Source organism: Drosophila santomea, chromosome 3L, assembly GCF_016746245.2.
Source record: "Drosophila santomea strain STO CAGO 1482 chromosome 3L, Prin_Dsan_1.1, whole genome shotgun sequence".
Lineage (NCBI taxonomy): Eukaryota > Metazoa > Arthropoda > Insecta > Diptera > Drosophilidae > Drosophila > Drosophila santomea.
In genome coordinates this window covers 11,132,221-11,146,062 of record NC_053018.2, presented here as the reverse complement: position 1 = coordinate 11,146,062, position 13,842 = coordinate 11,132,221, and the positions used below count along the sequence as shown (strand labels likewise).

General features: G+C 43.1%; 1 protein-coding gene across 1 annotated transcript in view; it reads right to left on the bottom strand.

The window, feature by feature from the left end:
* Positions 1–4,961: 4,961 nt before the first annotated feature.
* Positions 4,962–13,842, bottom strand: part of LOC120447705 — a 52,357-nt gene continuing 43,476 nt past the window's right edge. Inside the window, exon 3 of the mRNA XM_044005951.1 lies at positions 4,962–5,411. Coding sequence (XP_043861886.1) covers positions 4,962–5,411 — 450 coding nt within the window. The remainder of the gene's footprint in view (positions 5,412–13,842) is intronic.

The following is a 13,842-nucleotide window of genomic DNA, read 5'->3' as shown; positions in this document are numbered from 1 at the left end:
CGAAAACTGAATGCTGAATACTGAATGTTGAATTCTGTAGAGGAGCGGATTTTTGGAATGCGCGGCTAATGTAAAATGTCTTCTGCCCTCCAGTCTTAACTGAATGCAATCAGGAGGGGATGGGATGGGGTCTCCACATCGGTTGGCGATCTGGATGGGTGGATGAAAATGAGGATGCGGATGAGGATGGGTTGAGGATGGGATGGGACACCGAAGGGCTGCGGTAGAAATAATGCGCGTAATAACAAACTGCAGGCGTAACTGAAATGCCAGGCTACTGCGCATTTGTCCAGTAATGCACTCAGCGAAAAGTAAGTACAGAACTCTGAATATTTTAATAATTAAGAAAAAGTGTCATGAACTTAAACCATGTTCATATTCATATTTTCAGTATTAAAGTGCATATAAGTAACTTTATTTTCATTGTTAGCTAAGAAGTGAAATATTTCCTGTTGCACATATGTATGTAACTCTTGCCCTAGTGAAAAATGCCATTGTTACTGAGCTTTTGTTCTTAGTGTGAAATTGGCGAAGGCGTTGGCCCCGACGGACGAGAGGCGCAACTGCGGTAATTACAATTGCCGCCGGACATGGACGGAAGAAGCGGCACCACTGCATCACTGCACCACCGAACTACCGAACCACCGCACCACCGAAAGCGAGTTGCACAGTGGCAGGCACAGCTGTGTGGCACCGTCAGTGGATCCTCATCCTCATCGTCATCCTCGATTTTCGAGTCCCTGCCCAAGAGACAATTATATGCTGCCAGAGACGCATGCGCAGCTTCCTGGGTTTGCTGCTGCTGCATTTCGTTTTTACGTTTTACGTTTTACGTTTTTATTTGAGCAAATTGCTGGCAACTTTGCGCTGACTGAATGAATGACTGACTGACTGACTGAATGATAGACTCACTGACTGCTCCGGAGTCCGGCTTTTGAGTCCGATCCTCAGTGACTGACAGTTGCCAAGGCTGGGCCCCCCCAACTCTGCCAGTTCTCTTCACTGGATCCCCGACTTCCGAACTCCACAGCTCCTCAGCTACCTTGCTCCACAGCTCCCCCAGTGCAGCTCTCCTCCAAAATGTCTACGTGCGGGCGTTTTGCTCAAGAATGCTCTCGGGTCGCTGGTCTCGAACGATAATGATGATTGCAGTCTAAATTATGATGCCGCGCTGCTGTACAGAGAGAAAGTGTAGCATCAGCAGCAGGAGCAGCAGCAGCAGCCGCATCAGCAGCAGCATCAGCCGCATCAACAGCAGCAGCAGCAGCAGCAACAGAAGCTGCCTGCAACATCATCGACCTGGCAATCGGCTACTCCTCCTCTTCCTTCAACGAACAGGGCTGGAATGCCAAAACATTTTTTGATATTTAACAAGTTTAAGAGGTAAGTAACAAAATCCTTAGTTTATTAAACAGCTTTTAAAAAAACTGCTTACAGAAGTTGTATCTATAACTAAGTATCTAAAACATTCTAAGCAAGTATCTTATAAATACCTGTTTGATTTGGATATTGTCCTATTCCTGAGTGCTTTATGCTCCTGTAGGAACTCAAGATCCTTACTTTTTCAGGTTTCTAAAATCCGCTCCTGGTTTGTTTAGCATAACTCCATGCCGCTGGCCTCGCAGCGAAGCAGAGGAAGCGCAAAAAATCTCATAATTGCAAAGCAGTTTGCCGCAGGTGCGCCACCCGCCCTGGATGTGAATGTATATAGGATGTGGATGTGGATGTGGATGTGGCTGGGGAATGGGTATTGGCTATTGGGCACTGGGTACTGGGGGGACTGGGGGATGTACCTGGGACCCTGGACAGAGGACGCCAGATGAGCAGTGCCGATAAGGCGGCGAACTGCACGTAAGTAGATGTGTTGTTGCTGTTGATGTTGCTGATGTTGCTGATGTTGGTGCAGCAGCAACATCCGATGGCAGCGACTTGGTCTCGTTCTCGTATTTAATGCATTTGATCCTTGATGCTGTTGAAAATGAACTGAGCCCGAACATGCAATCAACTTGAGTTGCCCTCGCACTCCCCTTCATTCTGATTCTGATTTTTTTTTGCCTTGCCAATCCGGGCAATTTCATGAATGAAAACTTGGCTCGTTTGTGGAGTTTGCATGTTTCGGCTTTCCGATATACACGCACACCCACATGCCTCAATTTAAAGAAAAAAAAAAAGAAGGGGGGATTTGTGAACTAGCAACATTCTGCGTCGGTTGCTGCAGCTGCAGCGCATTAACCTCGTTCGTTGCGTCTTTCGTCTGTAAGAGTCCGAATCCGAAAACTCCTTCTTCTCCGACTCTGGCAAAATATTTACCAAAGTGATTAAGATGCCTGAGTAATTTTTAACACAATTACGCTGCCAAAGAGACGACGCTGGAGTTGGAGTTGCAGCTACCTCACTTACACCGCAGCCACACTGCTGCAGCAACTGTTGCTGCTGCTGCTGTTGCTGTTGCAGCTGCAATGCTGCTAATGACCAGGCACAGGCTGCAATATAAACTGTGGCATTGTCTGGAGCTGGCTGTGCCCCTTGGATGCCCCTCTTTGGCGAACACCCAGCGACTTGTGTGTCTTAGCCATTAGCGCTACCACACTAGGCTGGCTTTAATCGTAGCGAGGCGACCGCATCGCGGCTCAAAATCAACAAAGATACACAAGTATACAGGTATACAAATCCACAGCCAGGCGGGTGTACACGCATCACTGTTTTTTGACAGCTTTTTTTTCGTAGCCCAGACAGACAGCACATCATCTACGCTGATTCTCGGCGAGATTGTGTGATTTATCGAATATATGAAGCTTCGGCAGGTGTTGAGCTGTGGGCATTGAGCTGTTGCAAGTTGCAACACTCGGACGCATCCATCGCCGTGTGTACAATGTTGCCCCATTCAACGCACGACAAGCTGCAAAAAAGAGTCGTGCCGCATTTGGTTTAGTTTTGGGGCTTCGTGTGGCACGACTTTTTGCCTCTGCCTCGCAGGGTCTCCATTCAGATGGAGCCGTGAATACGGTGAATATGTGCTCAAATGCGCCAACAGCCCGGCCATTTGTACAAAATATTTGTCAACGCGGCACTGAGAGAACAAATTGCCGCTAGACTTTCAGTGCAACATGTTGTGGCTTTTTTTTGTTAGACAACAAAGTATTAGACAACTTGACATTGAAAAGGAAACTAACAAAAATATTGACATTTGTGAGAAATCCACATCAGACAACTCGAACTTTATATAAAAGCCAAAGAAATGTCGGGGTTCAATATTAAAATGCATTATTTAAAGATTCACTTTAAAGCTAAGCTTCTTTACATAATATAAAAATATGTTATAAGTGTGTAGAAATTTCCAAATTATTTTACTCTTAATTTAAAGTAGTTCTTTGAAGTTTTGCAGACCTAAGATCCCTTTAGCAGATACTTTGCACATTCTTTAAGCCGTTCAAACTTTAAACTTAGCTCACAAACTGCCAAAGTTTAACTCTCCGTGTCGGGCAAATCATCTAAGGATGGTCTTAGCTGGGTGCAAAAGGGGAAAAGGCCAGGAAAGCTTAGCTCCTGGCCACGAGGCTAATTTCCTCATAGCCAGTTAAGTACCAGCGATCGCCTCGTTCTCCGGCGGCTCAATGAAAATGAAAATGAGCTCGGCACGCGTTGCCATGGCGCACGACTGGAAAATTGCAGAAGCCGCTTGGCTGCACTTGGCTGCGAAAAAGGGGAAGCGTTTTGGGTCGGAGGGTTAGTCTTTGGCTTTATTTCTTTTTTTTGTTTTTAGCCACATTTCAGTGGTGTTTCGGCCACGTGTTGCGCATGCGCTTCACTTTGCCACTGCCTTTGACTCCGGGGTCTCCAAGTCGAGAGCTCTGGACATGAGCACGACGCCCTCAGCGTTTGTTTGTCAGGGTCGACTGCGTTGCAAGTGGCCAGGTTGCAAGTTACCTGTTGCAGTTAGCCAGTTTCCCAGTTTTGCCAGTTTGCTCGCTTGCAAGTTTCCCAGTTGCAACTCGAAACTGCCGCATCGTGCAGCGGCCGTTGCAATTGTTCTTTCCCCTTAGCAAATGGATGGCGTGAGGCAGGCACACAGGCGCAGCAGCAACACCACCGATACCGCTGCAACACTAGCCGCACCAGCAACACCTTCACTCTCTGTGGCAGCGATATCGCGATGATGTATGGCCATGGCTGCCTCGGACACCCCCCCTTTTCAAGGCCTTCCACCCTCCGAAGTGATGAGGGGTCTTGCTCGGATTGTAGGCGTCAACTCACGTTTATGCTTTGTAGACATTATCGCGCCTGTTTATCTTTAAATTGCAAGTAAATTACTTTCGGCTCGCACTGCCGATGATAAATTGTCTGGGCCGCGTTGAAGGCTCTGAGACGGATGCAGTGAATCCAAAATGTTTTGGCATTGGTGGGGTAAAAATGGGGGAAAGTATCAGTAGCTAGGCCAATTATTCGCTGGATGAATTCACAGATTCTCACCCGTTTATCCGTACATTTCGTGTGCAACTTTAACGCTTAATAATTTCAAAATCATATTAGAAAATCTCGCAAGGGGGTTGCGTTTAAGTGGTAATAGAAAGGTGAGAAGTTGGTGGGCGAAAACCTCTTACCAGCTACTATATAAATATTTATTATAGTGCCAAAGTGCCAGGAACGCTTAAATTAATTATGTGCATTCGTTATAAACAATTACATACCTGAGATTCCTTTCAACATGAACTGTTTCGTTTGTAAATCAGAAACGTAGTTCATAGTTCATGAACTTTAAATCTGTGTTAACAATTGACTTAGATGTTTATTTTTACAAAAATCCTGAGCTTATCTCTTCAACTTGTCACTCGTTTTGTGAGTTTCGAGTTCGTTTTCGTGAGCTTAACTATTGACTTAATAAATTACGAGTCATGAGGGGGAGCGTTTGGCTAATCAGAGCTGGACATTGTATTATGGACAATGGATGTGTGTGGAATCTCTCAATAATGGGTCTCGGTGATCCTGACCTTTCCGTACTTGCCGTGCAGGGCGTGCTTGGCAAAGGACAGCAGGTTCGAGTGGCTGTGGACATCGAAGTGGGCTGGGATACTGTGATGCACCACGGCGGCGTGGGTGTCATGATGATGGTGGTGCACCACCGGAGCGGACTGCAGACGAGCGTAGTGGTAGTGGAGCGGCTCATGGTGGTACACGGTGGTGGGCAGCGACTCCACCAGGTGGTGATCCAAATGATGATCCAGATGGTGGTTCAAGTGGTGATCGTCGTGCACCAAAGCGGCACTGTGTCCCAGATGGATGCCATCCGAATGGTGGATCTCAGCGTCCAGCAGATGAGGCAGCTCCTCATGGTGGTAGCCATGATGGCTATCCACGTGGGGCAGCAGACCAGCCTGGGCCACAGCCACCACAGCCAAGATGCACACGAAGTACTGCAGTTAACATTATTATTATTATAACTATAATATTATTAACATTATTTAATGAAAGTCACCTTCATTCTGAGAGATTCCTTGCTTGAGTTGAGGGGTTATCCAATTGCGAAGCTTACGCTTTGTCTGCTTGCTGTCGCTTGACTGTGACTTCTGTGGATGGCAGCCTATCGTTTTATAGGAGGCTCGGCCCCAAAGAAAATTCAAACGAAATCGAAAATTGTGCGCAAGGACGTGATTTGAATTAATGTCAATTCGAGTGAATGAAAGGTCTTCCCTCATTATGTAAAGGGAGTGCGCGGTGGGGGCCACTGTCAACAAACCCTAAGTAGGTGGCCAGTGGCCAGCGATCGTGTCATAATTTTATGGCCCACAGCCCCAGTGCAATGGCTAATGAGCCTACTCCCACCGCTGTCTTGGCCATTTGGCAATTTGGTTGTAGTGAAAGCAACGGTGAGTTAGCAACATTTCGACTGGGACGTGAGCAGTCCAAATATTTGGCAAACATCTCGTATAGAGGTGCGAAAATGCGATCGACGCAAGTCGCAAGTCGCACCGCTCGAAAATCGAACATCTTCGATTGCGAATCGCGAAATCGCGATGTGTGGGTGCTGATCGTGTGTGGTGGCGATCGCAAATAGAAGAGGTGCCACAAATACCTGGAATCGCATTGTTTGGCGGCTCAATGGGCGCGTTGAGGTGGGCGACGCGTAAAGAATCAATTGGATGCTAATTGAATAGATCACTCCCACAAGATGCCAATTAGAGACCTCCTAACCTACAGACTCTCAGTGGTGTGAACTTGCTGGGTAAATAAGCGTCGCAAAACTGAACTCATTTAAATCAGCTGGGGAGTTTATTATGGACATTATTCATAGGGCATTCATTGAAAATGACAAATTGAGCACTTAGGAAATGATGATAGGCGTATAAGGGCTTACAAGTAATGTAGGATTATTATTTATTAATCTATAGCTCTTAAACAGAGGAAACGTTGATTAATTTCATATATTTATACTATTCATTTAATTAACTGCATTAATTGATATTATGCATTTTATGTGCTTTTCAATCACCAGAGAACTTACATTGCTCATACTCAGCAAGTCACTCATTAACTTAAGATTTCCTTTAATAAAGTCGACCATAAAATTAGAATAAACATTGACAGCGACCATATAATCACAATTAAATTTCAATTATCTTGATTTGCCAGTATGCAGCTTGTCATAAAAACATGTAAATATAAAATTTTATTAATCAGCTTCTAAGTCGCTGATTTGTTTATGAGCATGTACATAAGCCACACATTTTGATACACTCATAAATGGAGTTAGTATTGCCACACATTTTGATACACTCATAAATGGAGTTAGTATTGCCACACAAACACCCGCTGGAATAATTCACTTTTATTCACATTTATTCAGCTTTATTTTAGTATTTGGATTTGCCAATCAGCCGGCGAGTTTCCCAATTCGAGTCCCTGTACCACTGGCTTCCTGTCACCGACGTGTCGGCAAAAAACACGTTCCAAGAAACATGAATAAATCAGACTGATAAGAGGTAGCACCACCGAACCACCGCACCACCGCACCACCTGCTGGGATGTGGGTCAGTCCCGGGCTAATTACATAATAATTTGGTCAATCAAACGACGTCGTGTTAATGAGCCGCACTGTATGCAGGTGACAATCCGACCAACTCCGCCGAACTTGGTGGTGCTCAACAGGTGGTGCAAGTGGTGCCAGGGGGTGGTGCGTCATTGTGGCCCAGGGGGCGGTGGCTTATCGGTGGGGAATCGGCATACTGAGCCCACGTGCTACGTGCCAACAGCTTGAAATGCCAGACAGGTGTCGTTCCTCATAAAGCGTTTGCAAGTCGGCGGTGCGAGTTGGTTCAAAGTTGGTTTTGGGCCCAAAAGTGCGATCGCAATTTGTGCACAGCTGACTAATGGTCAAAATAAAACTGATAAGTTCTAGCAAGAACGTATGTAGGTTTTCATAACTGACCAATTTATCTTTTCTGTCTGCGAAAATGTTAGTGTGTACATAAAGTTAATTAAATACTAATTTATTGGTAGCCAGTCAACTTTTTATGTCGGTTTACACACACAAATTTGTTTTAATAAAGTACCCATATTGCAATAAATGAAGGGAACAATTTAGCAGGAATATAATTGACTATAAGGCTTTTGCAAACTGACACTTTTTTGCAGGCATATTAAATAATATTTTGTTAGCCTAAGTAACAATCTTCCTACACATTCCGATTTAGACCAACTACTTATTTATTTTATTATTATTTATTTTTGCATCAATTTTTTTTAGAGATTATTTTATTTCTTTTAGATATAATTTATTTAATTTCTGACATTATTTACTTTATTTTAGATTTAATTTAATTCATATTAGACAGTACTTAATTCATTTTAGATATTATTTAATTTATTTTGGCATTATTTAATTTTTTTTATATTATTTAATATATTTTAATATTATTAATATTATTTTATTATTATTTAATATTATTTTAGATATAATTAAATTCTTCTTAAACATTTTTTAATTTATTCTAGGCAATTTTGCCAGCAGAATTTTATTTACGAGTTGTTAAACAGAACTGAATTGAATGCCAATAGAAATGCAGACTTTTCATTAAATGTTTAATATAAAATAAATAGTTCTAAGGACGAAATCGAGGCAATTATCATATAGCTATTATACACACCGCTGTTGGCAATCGAGAACAAAAGCAGAGCAGCGCCGCATCGGAATTAAAAATGAAAATGAAAATAAAAATACATAAACTATAATTTATGCGACGTCACCGCACTGGTCGCTGTAATTGAGTGCATCGTTAGTCGGTTGATGGAGCGCATAGTGGGTCAAGGGGGCGAGGGGGTGAGGTGGGGTGGTGGGGCGGAATGTGCACACAGGGGGCGGTGGTCTGCATTAGCTGCCACCGCCGATGCCAACAACTAATTTAACGCCAGCGGCAGCAACATCGGCAACAACAAGCGACGGCAACATGTCAACAGCAACGCCTGACCAAGGATGAGTGGGATGCAAAAAAAAGGGGGCTCTCTATCTACATATATATATATATATATAGATATATATATATCGGGGGACTGCATACTTAATGTCTGGCCAGCAGCACCACCAGCAAGCCCACCCCATTGTGGGCAGATATTTTATGAATATGCGGCTAAAATCATTTTTGCCACACATTCGCCTCGCCGCGACCACAAATCAGCGGAATGAGAAATTTGATGGTAATTAATATTGTAAGCGAAATTAATGGCAATGCGACACTACACACACTCACACAGAGAAAAATAATATACATGCAAGTGCTTTAGACAATTGGAGCACTTCAGCTGGGGATGGCAATCAAAGTGGCCGGGATCGAGGTTAGAGATCAAAGGGGATTTCCACTTCCATCAGACTGCCGGGTAGCGGGGTATATGAATAAATAATTGCTAAACAAAGCGATTAAGGAACTTTTAGGGGACTACAGACAGAGATATAAAAAAATCATATCAATTGGCTAGGATATCTAAACTTGATCACTGTTTACTTAATTTTAAGTAGCATAAGCTCAACACTTGTTACCCATTTCGATATTAAACTGCAAAGCGTCTAATTAGCTAGTTCTGAAATAAATAATAATGCAATTTACCCATGTAGATTTAGGAAAATTTAAAATGACTGAATGCTTCCCCTTTCTGATTGCTCATACATCATTTACAGCCATCTCCTAAATGGAATTCCCTTACTCCCTGCGAAATTAATTTCGCAATCATCAATGGAAATATGGGGAAGACAACAATATGGATAATCGCATCAATGGCTGCTACCTTGATTACCCTTCCATGGAAGCCTCATCAAGAGTAGGTCCAGTAGCTGGCCAACTTCCTACCCATCCACATCTTGGTCCACATCCAGATCCTCATCGCTGGCTTTGCAGGTGTTTCACGTGGCACTGTTCCAATTTGTAAGCGAATATTGTTTTCGATTGGGTGCAGTGCACGATTTTTAATCATTACGAAGGCGATCTTCATATGAGTCCATGTCTGCTCCACGGCCCCCGATTGCCGATACAAATTGCCTGGCTAGAGAGCTGGTAGCCCAGTCCATTCCCCCTACAGCAACAAAGCAACAAGGCATTATATAGCTCCACCGATCCATGGCCATTAGCTCATGCTCCCCCTCTCGATTATTGCATTTTCGCCAGGTAATGAAGTTCAACAAAAAGTTAATCGGAAAAGCGCAGGCCCCGCAACTAAATAGACAAATGATACGGAACGGAAGCTGCTCCAGACAGCCTCTCTCCTCGGTTTCCATCTGATCTCTTAGCTTTTACTTCATGTACTCCTCCGCGGGCCACTCATTCAATGCACTGGCAAAAACTATGGGTATCACTGTGGATTCTAGCATTCAAGCTGCGAAAGTGTTTCAATTGCACATCCACTTGTTCATCTCTTTAACTTAGCTTAATAAAATAGTTTCTGGATTGTAATAAGTTATACCTTTGTTATACTATTTTTCTCTATTTAAGGTATTTTATTGTAATTTTTGGCAGTACATATACCCTTCTGGCCAATTGTGCGGTGGGTTTTGCTTGGCACATTAGCGGCTATAAATTGTCTTAATGCCCGCACACAAATGCAGTTCCTCAGAGTCGGGAAACTGGGTTCCAGAGGGGGCTTTCAAAATCGAAGGAGACCGGCGAGGAGCCGAGCAGACACCTTGAATGGCGGCAAAGATCAGACTCGAGATTCAGGCGAGAGTTGCGAACTTTAGCCAGGTTGCGATTGTCTCAGTCGCAGTCTCCGTTGCAGTCTGCACTCTGATTCGGATCTTCATACATGATCATATAACAAGAGAACATGGGGAACTCAGTTGAACGATCCTTGTAATACTCTCTCTAAATAAATTATCAGTTTTAGGTAATCAAATATGAGCGTTTCAAGCAAAATGGGATAATGTTATGTTATGTTTATGGGACATTTAAATCAAAACAATTAGTTGTTTACTATAAGAACTTTTGAGTTATTCTGATAATTATTGTTTAACATTAAAGAAGAATATTATGTTTTTTTATTTACAAAATATCCTTTGAAAGTAAGTCATTCCTCCTTTAAATATATCTCATTTAATATTCATGTAGTTGGTTAGTCGGAATGTCAGGACCGCGAGAGTATATGTTTTGCAGAGTATCCAGAAAGCAAAGAAGCATTTGGGCAGAAGGAGATGTGATGGTAGGATGGTGGGATGGGTGAATGGTGGGTTGGTGGCTATCTTGGCCCGTCTTGAGCCCCGCTGGCCTCCAGCTTATGCAACTCCTTGGCCCCACTTGCATGTCCAATCGCTGCGAGATTGTGAAAATTGTAACGCTCGATTGAGAGCTCAAAGTTGCTGCTGTTGCCGCCGTGCTGCTGCTGCTGTTGCTGTTGCAGTTGCTGCTGCTGCTGCTGATGTTGCAGCCACTGCGCTGCTGCTGTTAATAATATTGCACAAAGGCAGCGCTTGCGAAAGTTCGTCAGTTCGGTGAGAGACTGCAGAACAATGGGCCAGGCGTACTCAATTGAAGTGTTTGCCATGGCCGAGGTCTCCAGATTCCAGATTCCCCATTCTCCATTCCCGATTCCCGATCCTCGCTGCTCCACGTTCTCGGCTGGAGAACCATTGGCCCATTGTCAGTTGATTTCATCTGAAATAGAAAGCATGCAATTTTCATGCCATGACCATGGCGTCGATAGGCGGCAGCAATTGATCTGGCTGCGATCGCCAGCGATCGATTGAAGGAGTTATTACACGCGAACAATGAGCCAGAGTGCCAGTATGCTATACTATACTATGCTATACTATACCGTACTATATAGTCGACGAGGATCGGCTATTGCTCTATTAGCGTTTTCGGAATCAGCCCCACCAGCCTGAATCGAATCGCATCGCATCGAATGGAGTCGAATCTGGCGGGGCATAATGATTTTGCGGAATTCCAAATGGATTGGACCACAGTCGCTGTGCAGCGGAGAGACAGGTGCTAATTTCATAGAACGGCCAATTGAAATGCCTCGAAAAATGAGTCGAAGAGAAAGATCCTAAGATCTTCTGAAGCAGCCGCCAAGTGCGTGGCTAAAATCAACTACCAATTACACTGGCCAACGTGGATGATCGATTGCAAAAGGAACAAGAAAGTGGCTAGACTAAAAAAGTGTTTTTTTTTTTTGGAAAATCGAAAAAGTAGGGATAGACATGGTTAGCTATGTTTATTAGCAGCACAAAACAGTCTTCATTTTAACTGTGCGACCAAGTTATGAAGAAAACGACAATTAAAAATATCGATTTTTTACAACAAAAATTTTTTTTTGATTTTTTGATAAAAAATAATCCGTTTTTTTTCGATAGCAGTAAATATAGTTGTCCAAATGTGGAATGCCATACCTCGTTGAATTCGTAACAAAATTCCCTATCGATCCATGTACATACATAAAAATGCTAATTTTTAGACATTTTTCGCAAATTTTGATGATGGTACCCCTAATCGAAAATGCAAAAAATTGTCTTTTTTTTTTTTTTTCGAAAATCAAAAATGTTGGTATGGACATTGTTAGCTATGTTTATTAGCAGAACAAAACAGTCTTTATTTTAGCTGTGCGTCCATTTTTGGCCAAGTTATGGCGAAAACACAGATTAGAAATATCAGATTTTTTACAACAAATTTTTTTCTCGATTTTTTTATAAAAATTAATCCGTTTTTTTTCGATAGCAGTAAAAGTAGTTGTCCAAAAGTGGAATTCGTAACAAAATTTTCTATCCACATATGTTAAAAAAATGATAATGTAATTTTTTGCCGCAACTAAGAATTTACTCACCTTGTAGCCAAGTGTAGCCAATCAAGCAATTGGCCAATTGACTTTGGCCAACAGTTAGCGGTTTCAGGTCGCGTTGGCATTCGCATTGAGTGAAAGAGCTGCCGTTTAATTGACCTTCCTGCCTCAATGAGCCGCAGCTGCCTGTGGTGACCTCATCCTGGTGACCCGGCTTCCTTCTCCTTCTCCTTACCCATCTAATTGGCATTCCCACGCGCAGCGGGTGACAACAGGTAGCCCGCGGCAGATGCCACACACACAGGAAGCCCAAGGACCTTTTAATGGCCATCGATAAGGATGCACTTGTCCCATCCTCTCGTTGCCGAACCAAATGGGAGAAAATATCCCTAGGCGTACCGCTTTTATGTCCGCTCATAAATTTCGAGTCGTTGAATGAAATCGATTGAAAATTGATTGAGTTTAACTGTAAATGCATTTTTAAGCGTATGTTTTGCTGTGTTTTGTTCGGTTTACTCCCTCCATTTGTGCCAGCGAGCCCTCTTATCGCGGCCCAAACATCTAAGTGGCCGAGACACCGACTAGGATTCGGACTCGGATTTGGATCCAGATTCAGATGCAGATTCGGGCAGCTCTTTCAAGCCTCCGCTCCCTGCCCTTTGGTCGCAACAATTTCTTCTCTACAAACTTCAGGTCTTTGGTCTGCGGACCTGGTCCAATCGCCACTCACTTCCATGCATTTATGCATATCGATTCCGGGGCCTTGTAAATCTGTGCGTAAGCCATTAATTCTTTTTATTTATACCCTTTCAGCAGGTACCTTCAATCTGTCATGCCATGAAATATATCTGCGACTTGGCGGTACAGTTCTGATTCAATTTCCAGATTGCGCAGAGTAATGACTGCCATAGAATTGTGATTATTAGATTACTTTAATTGTTCATAATTTTATTGCCTCCTAAATAATTTTATTTTAGTTTATATATATCAAAAGTAATATCAACGTAATATTTGATTTGTTTAATTCCATATTTAATTATGGAATCATACCCCTTTATTCTGTATTTAAATAAAGTTATTAGGAGTACCATGCATATAAAATATCAACTTGTAAGGGTATGTAATCTTTGCCTAAGCTGCCCTCAAAATTCCTATAAGCTGTTTTCATTTCATATATATTTTGGCCCCCTCATCTCGCCCCTCTGCGGCTTTTGAATGCTGCGGGGCTTGTAAAACTGTAATTTTAAATTAATAGCCGCGTATTACAAGCCGTTTATATGCGCAGGCGTAGGAGTCCGCCGACGCGGGGGTGACGGTGCCACGTGGAGCGGCGTGGATGGGATGGATGGATGGTTGAGTATATGGGGAAACGAGATAGAAAACATCGAAATAAGAGGCGCTCCAACGCTGAATGCCTCTTATCTGAGGTGTTGAAATCAACAGCTAGTCCAAACTGAATAAGAATTTATAGCGGAATTATGTGACAGCTGCTGCCGAGGCTCCACAATGGAGCTCGGATTTTCGGGGTCTCGCGTTTTGTTGTGAATTGTTGGGGATTGTTGGGGAGGCATTTCTTACGGCATTTGACTT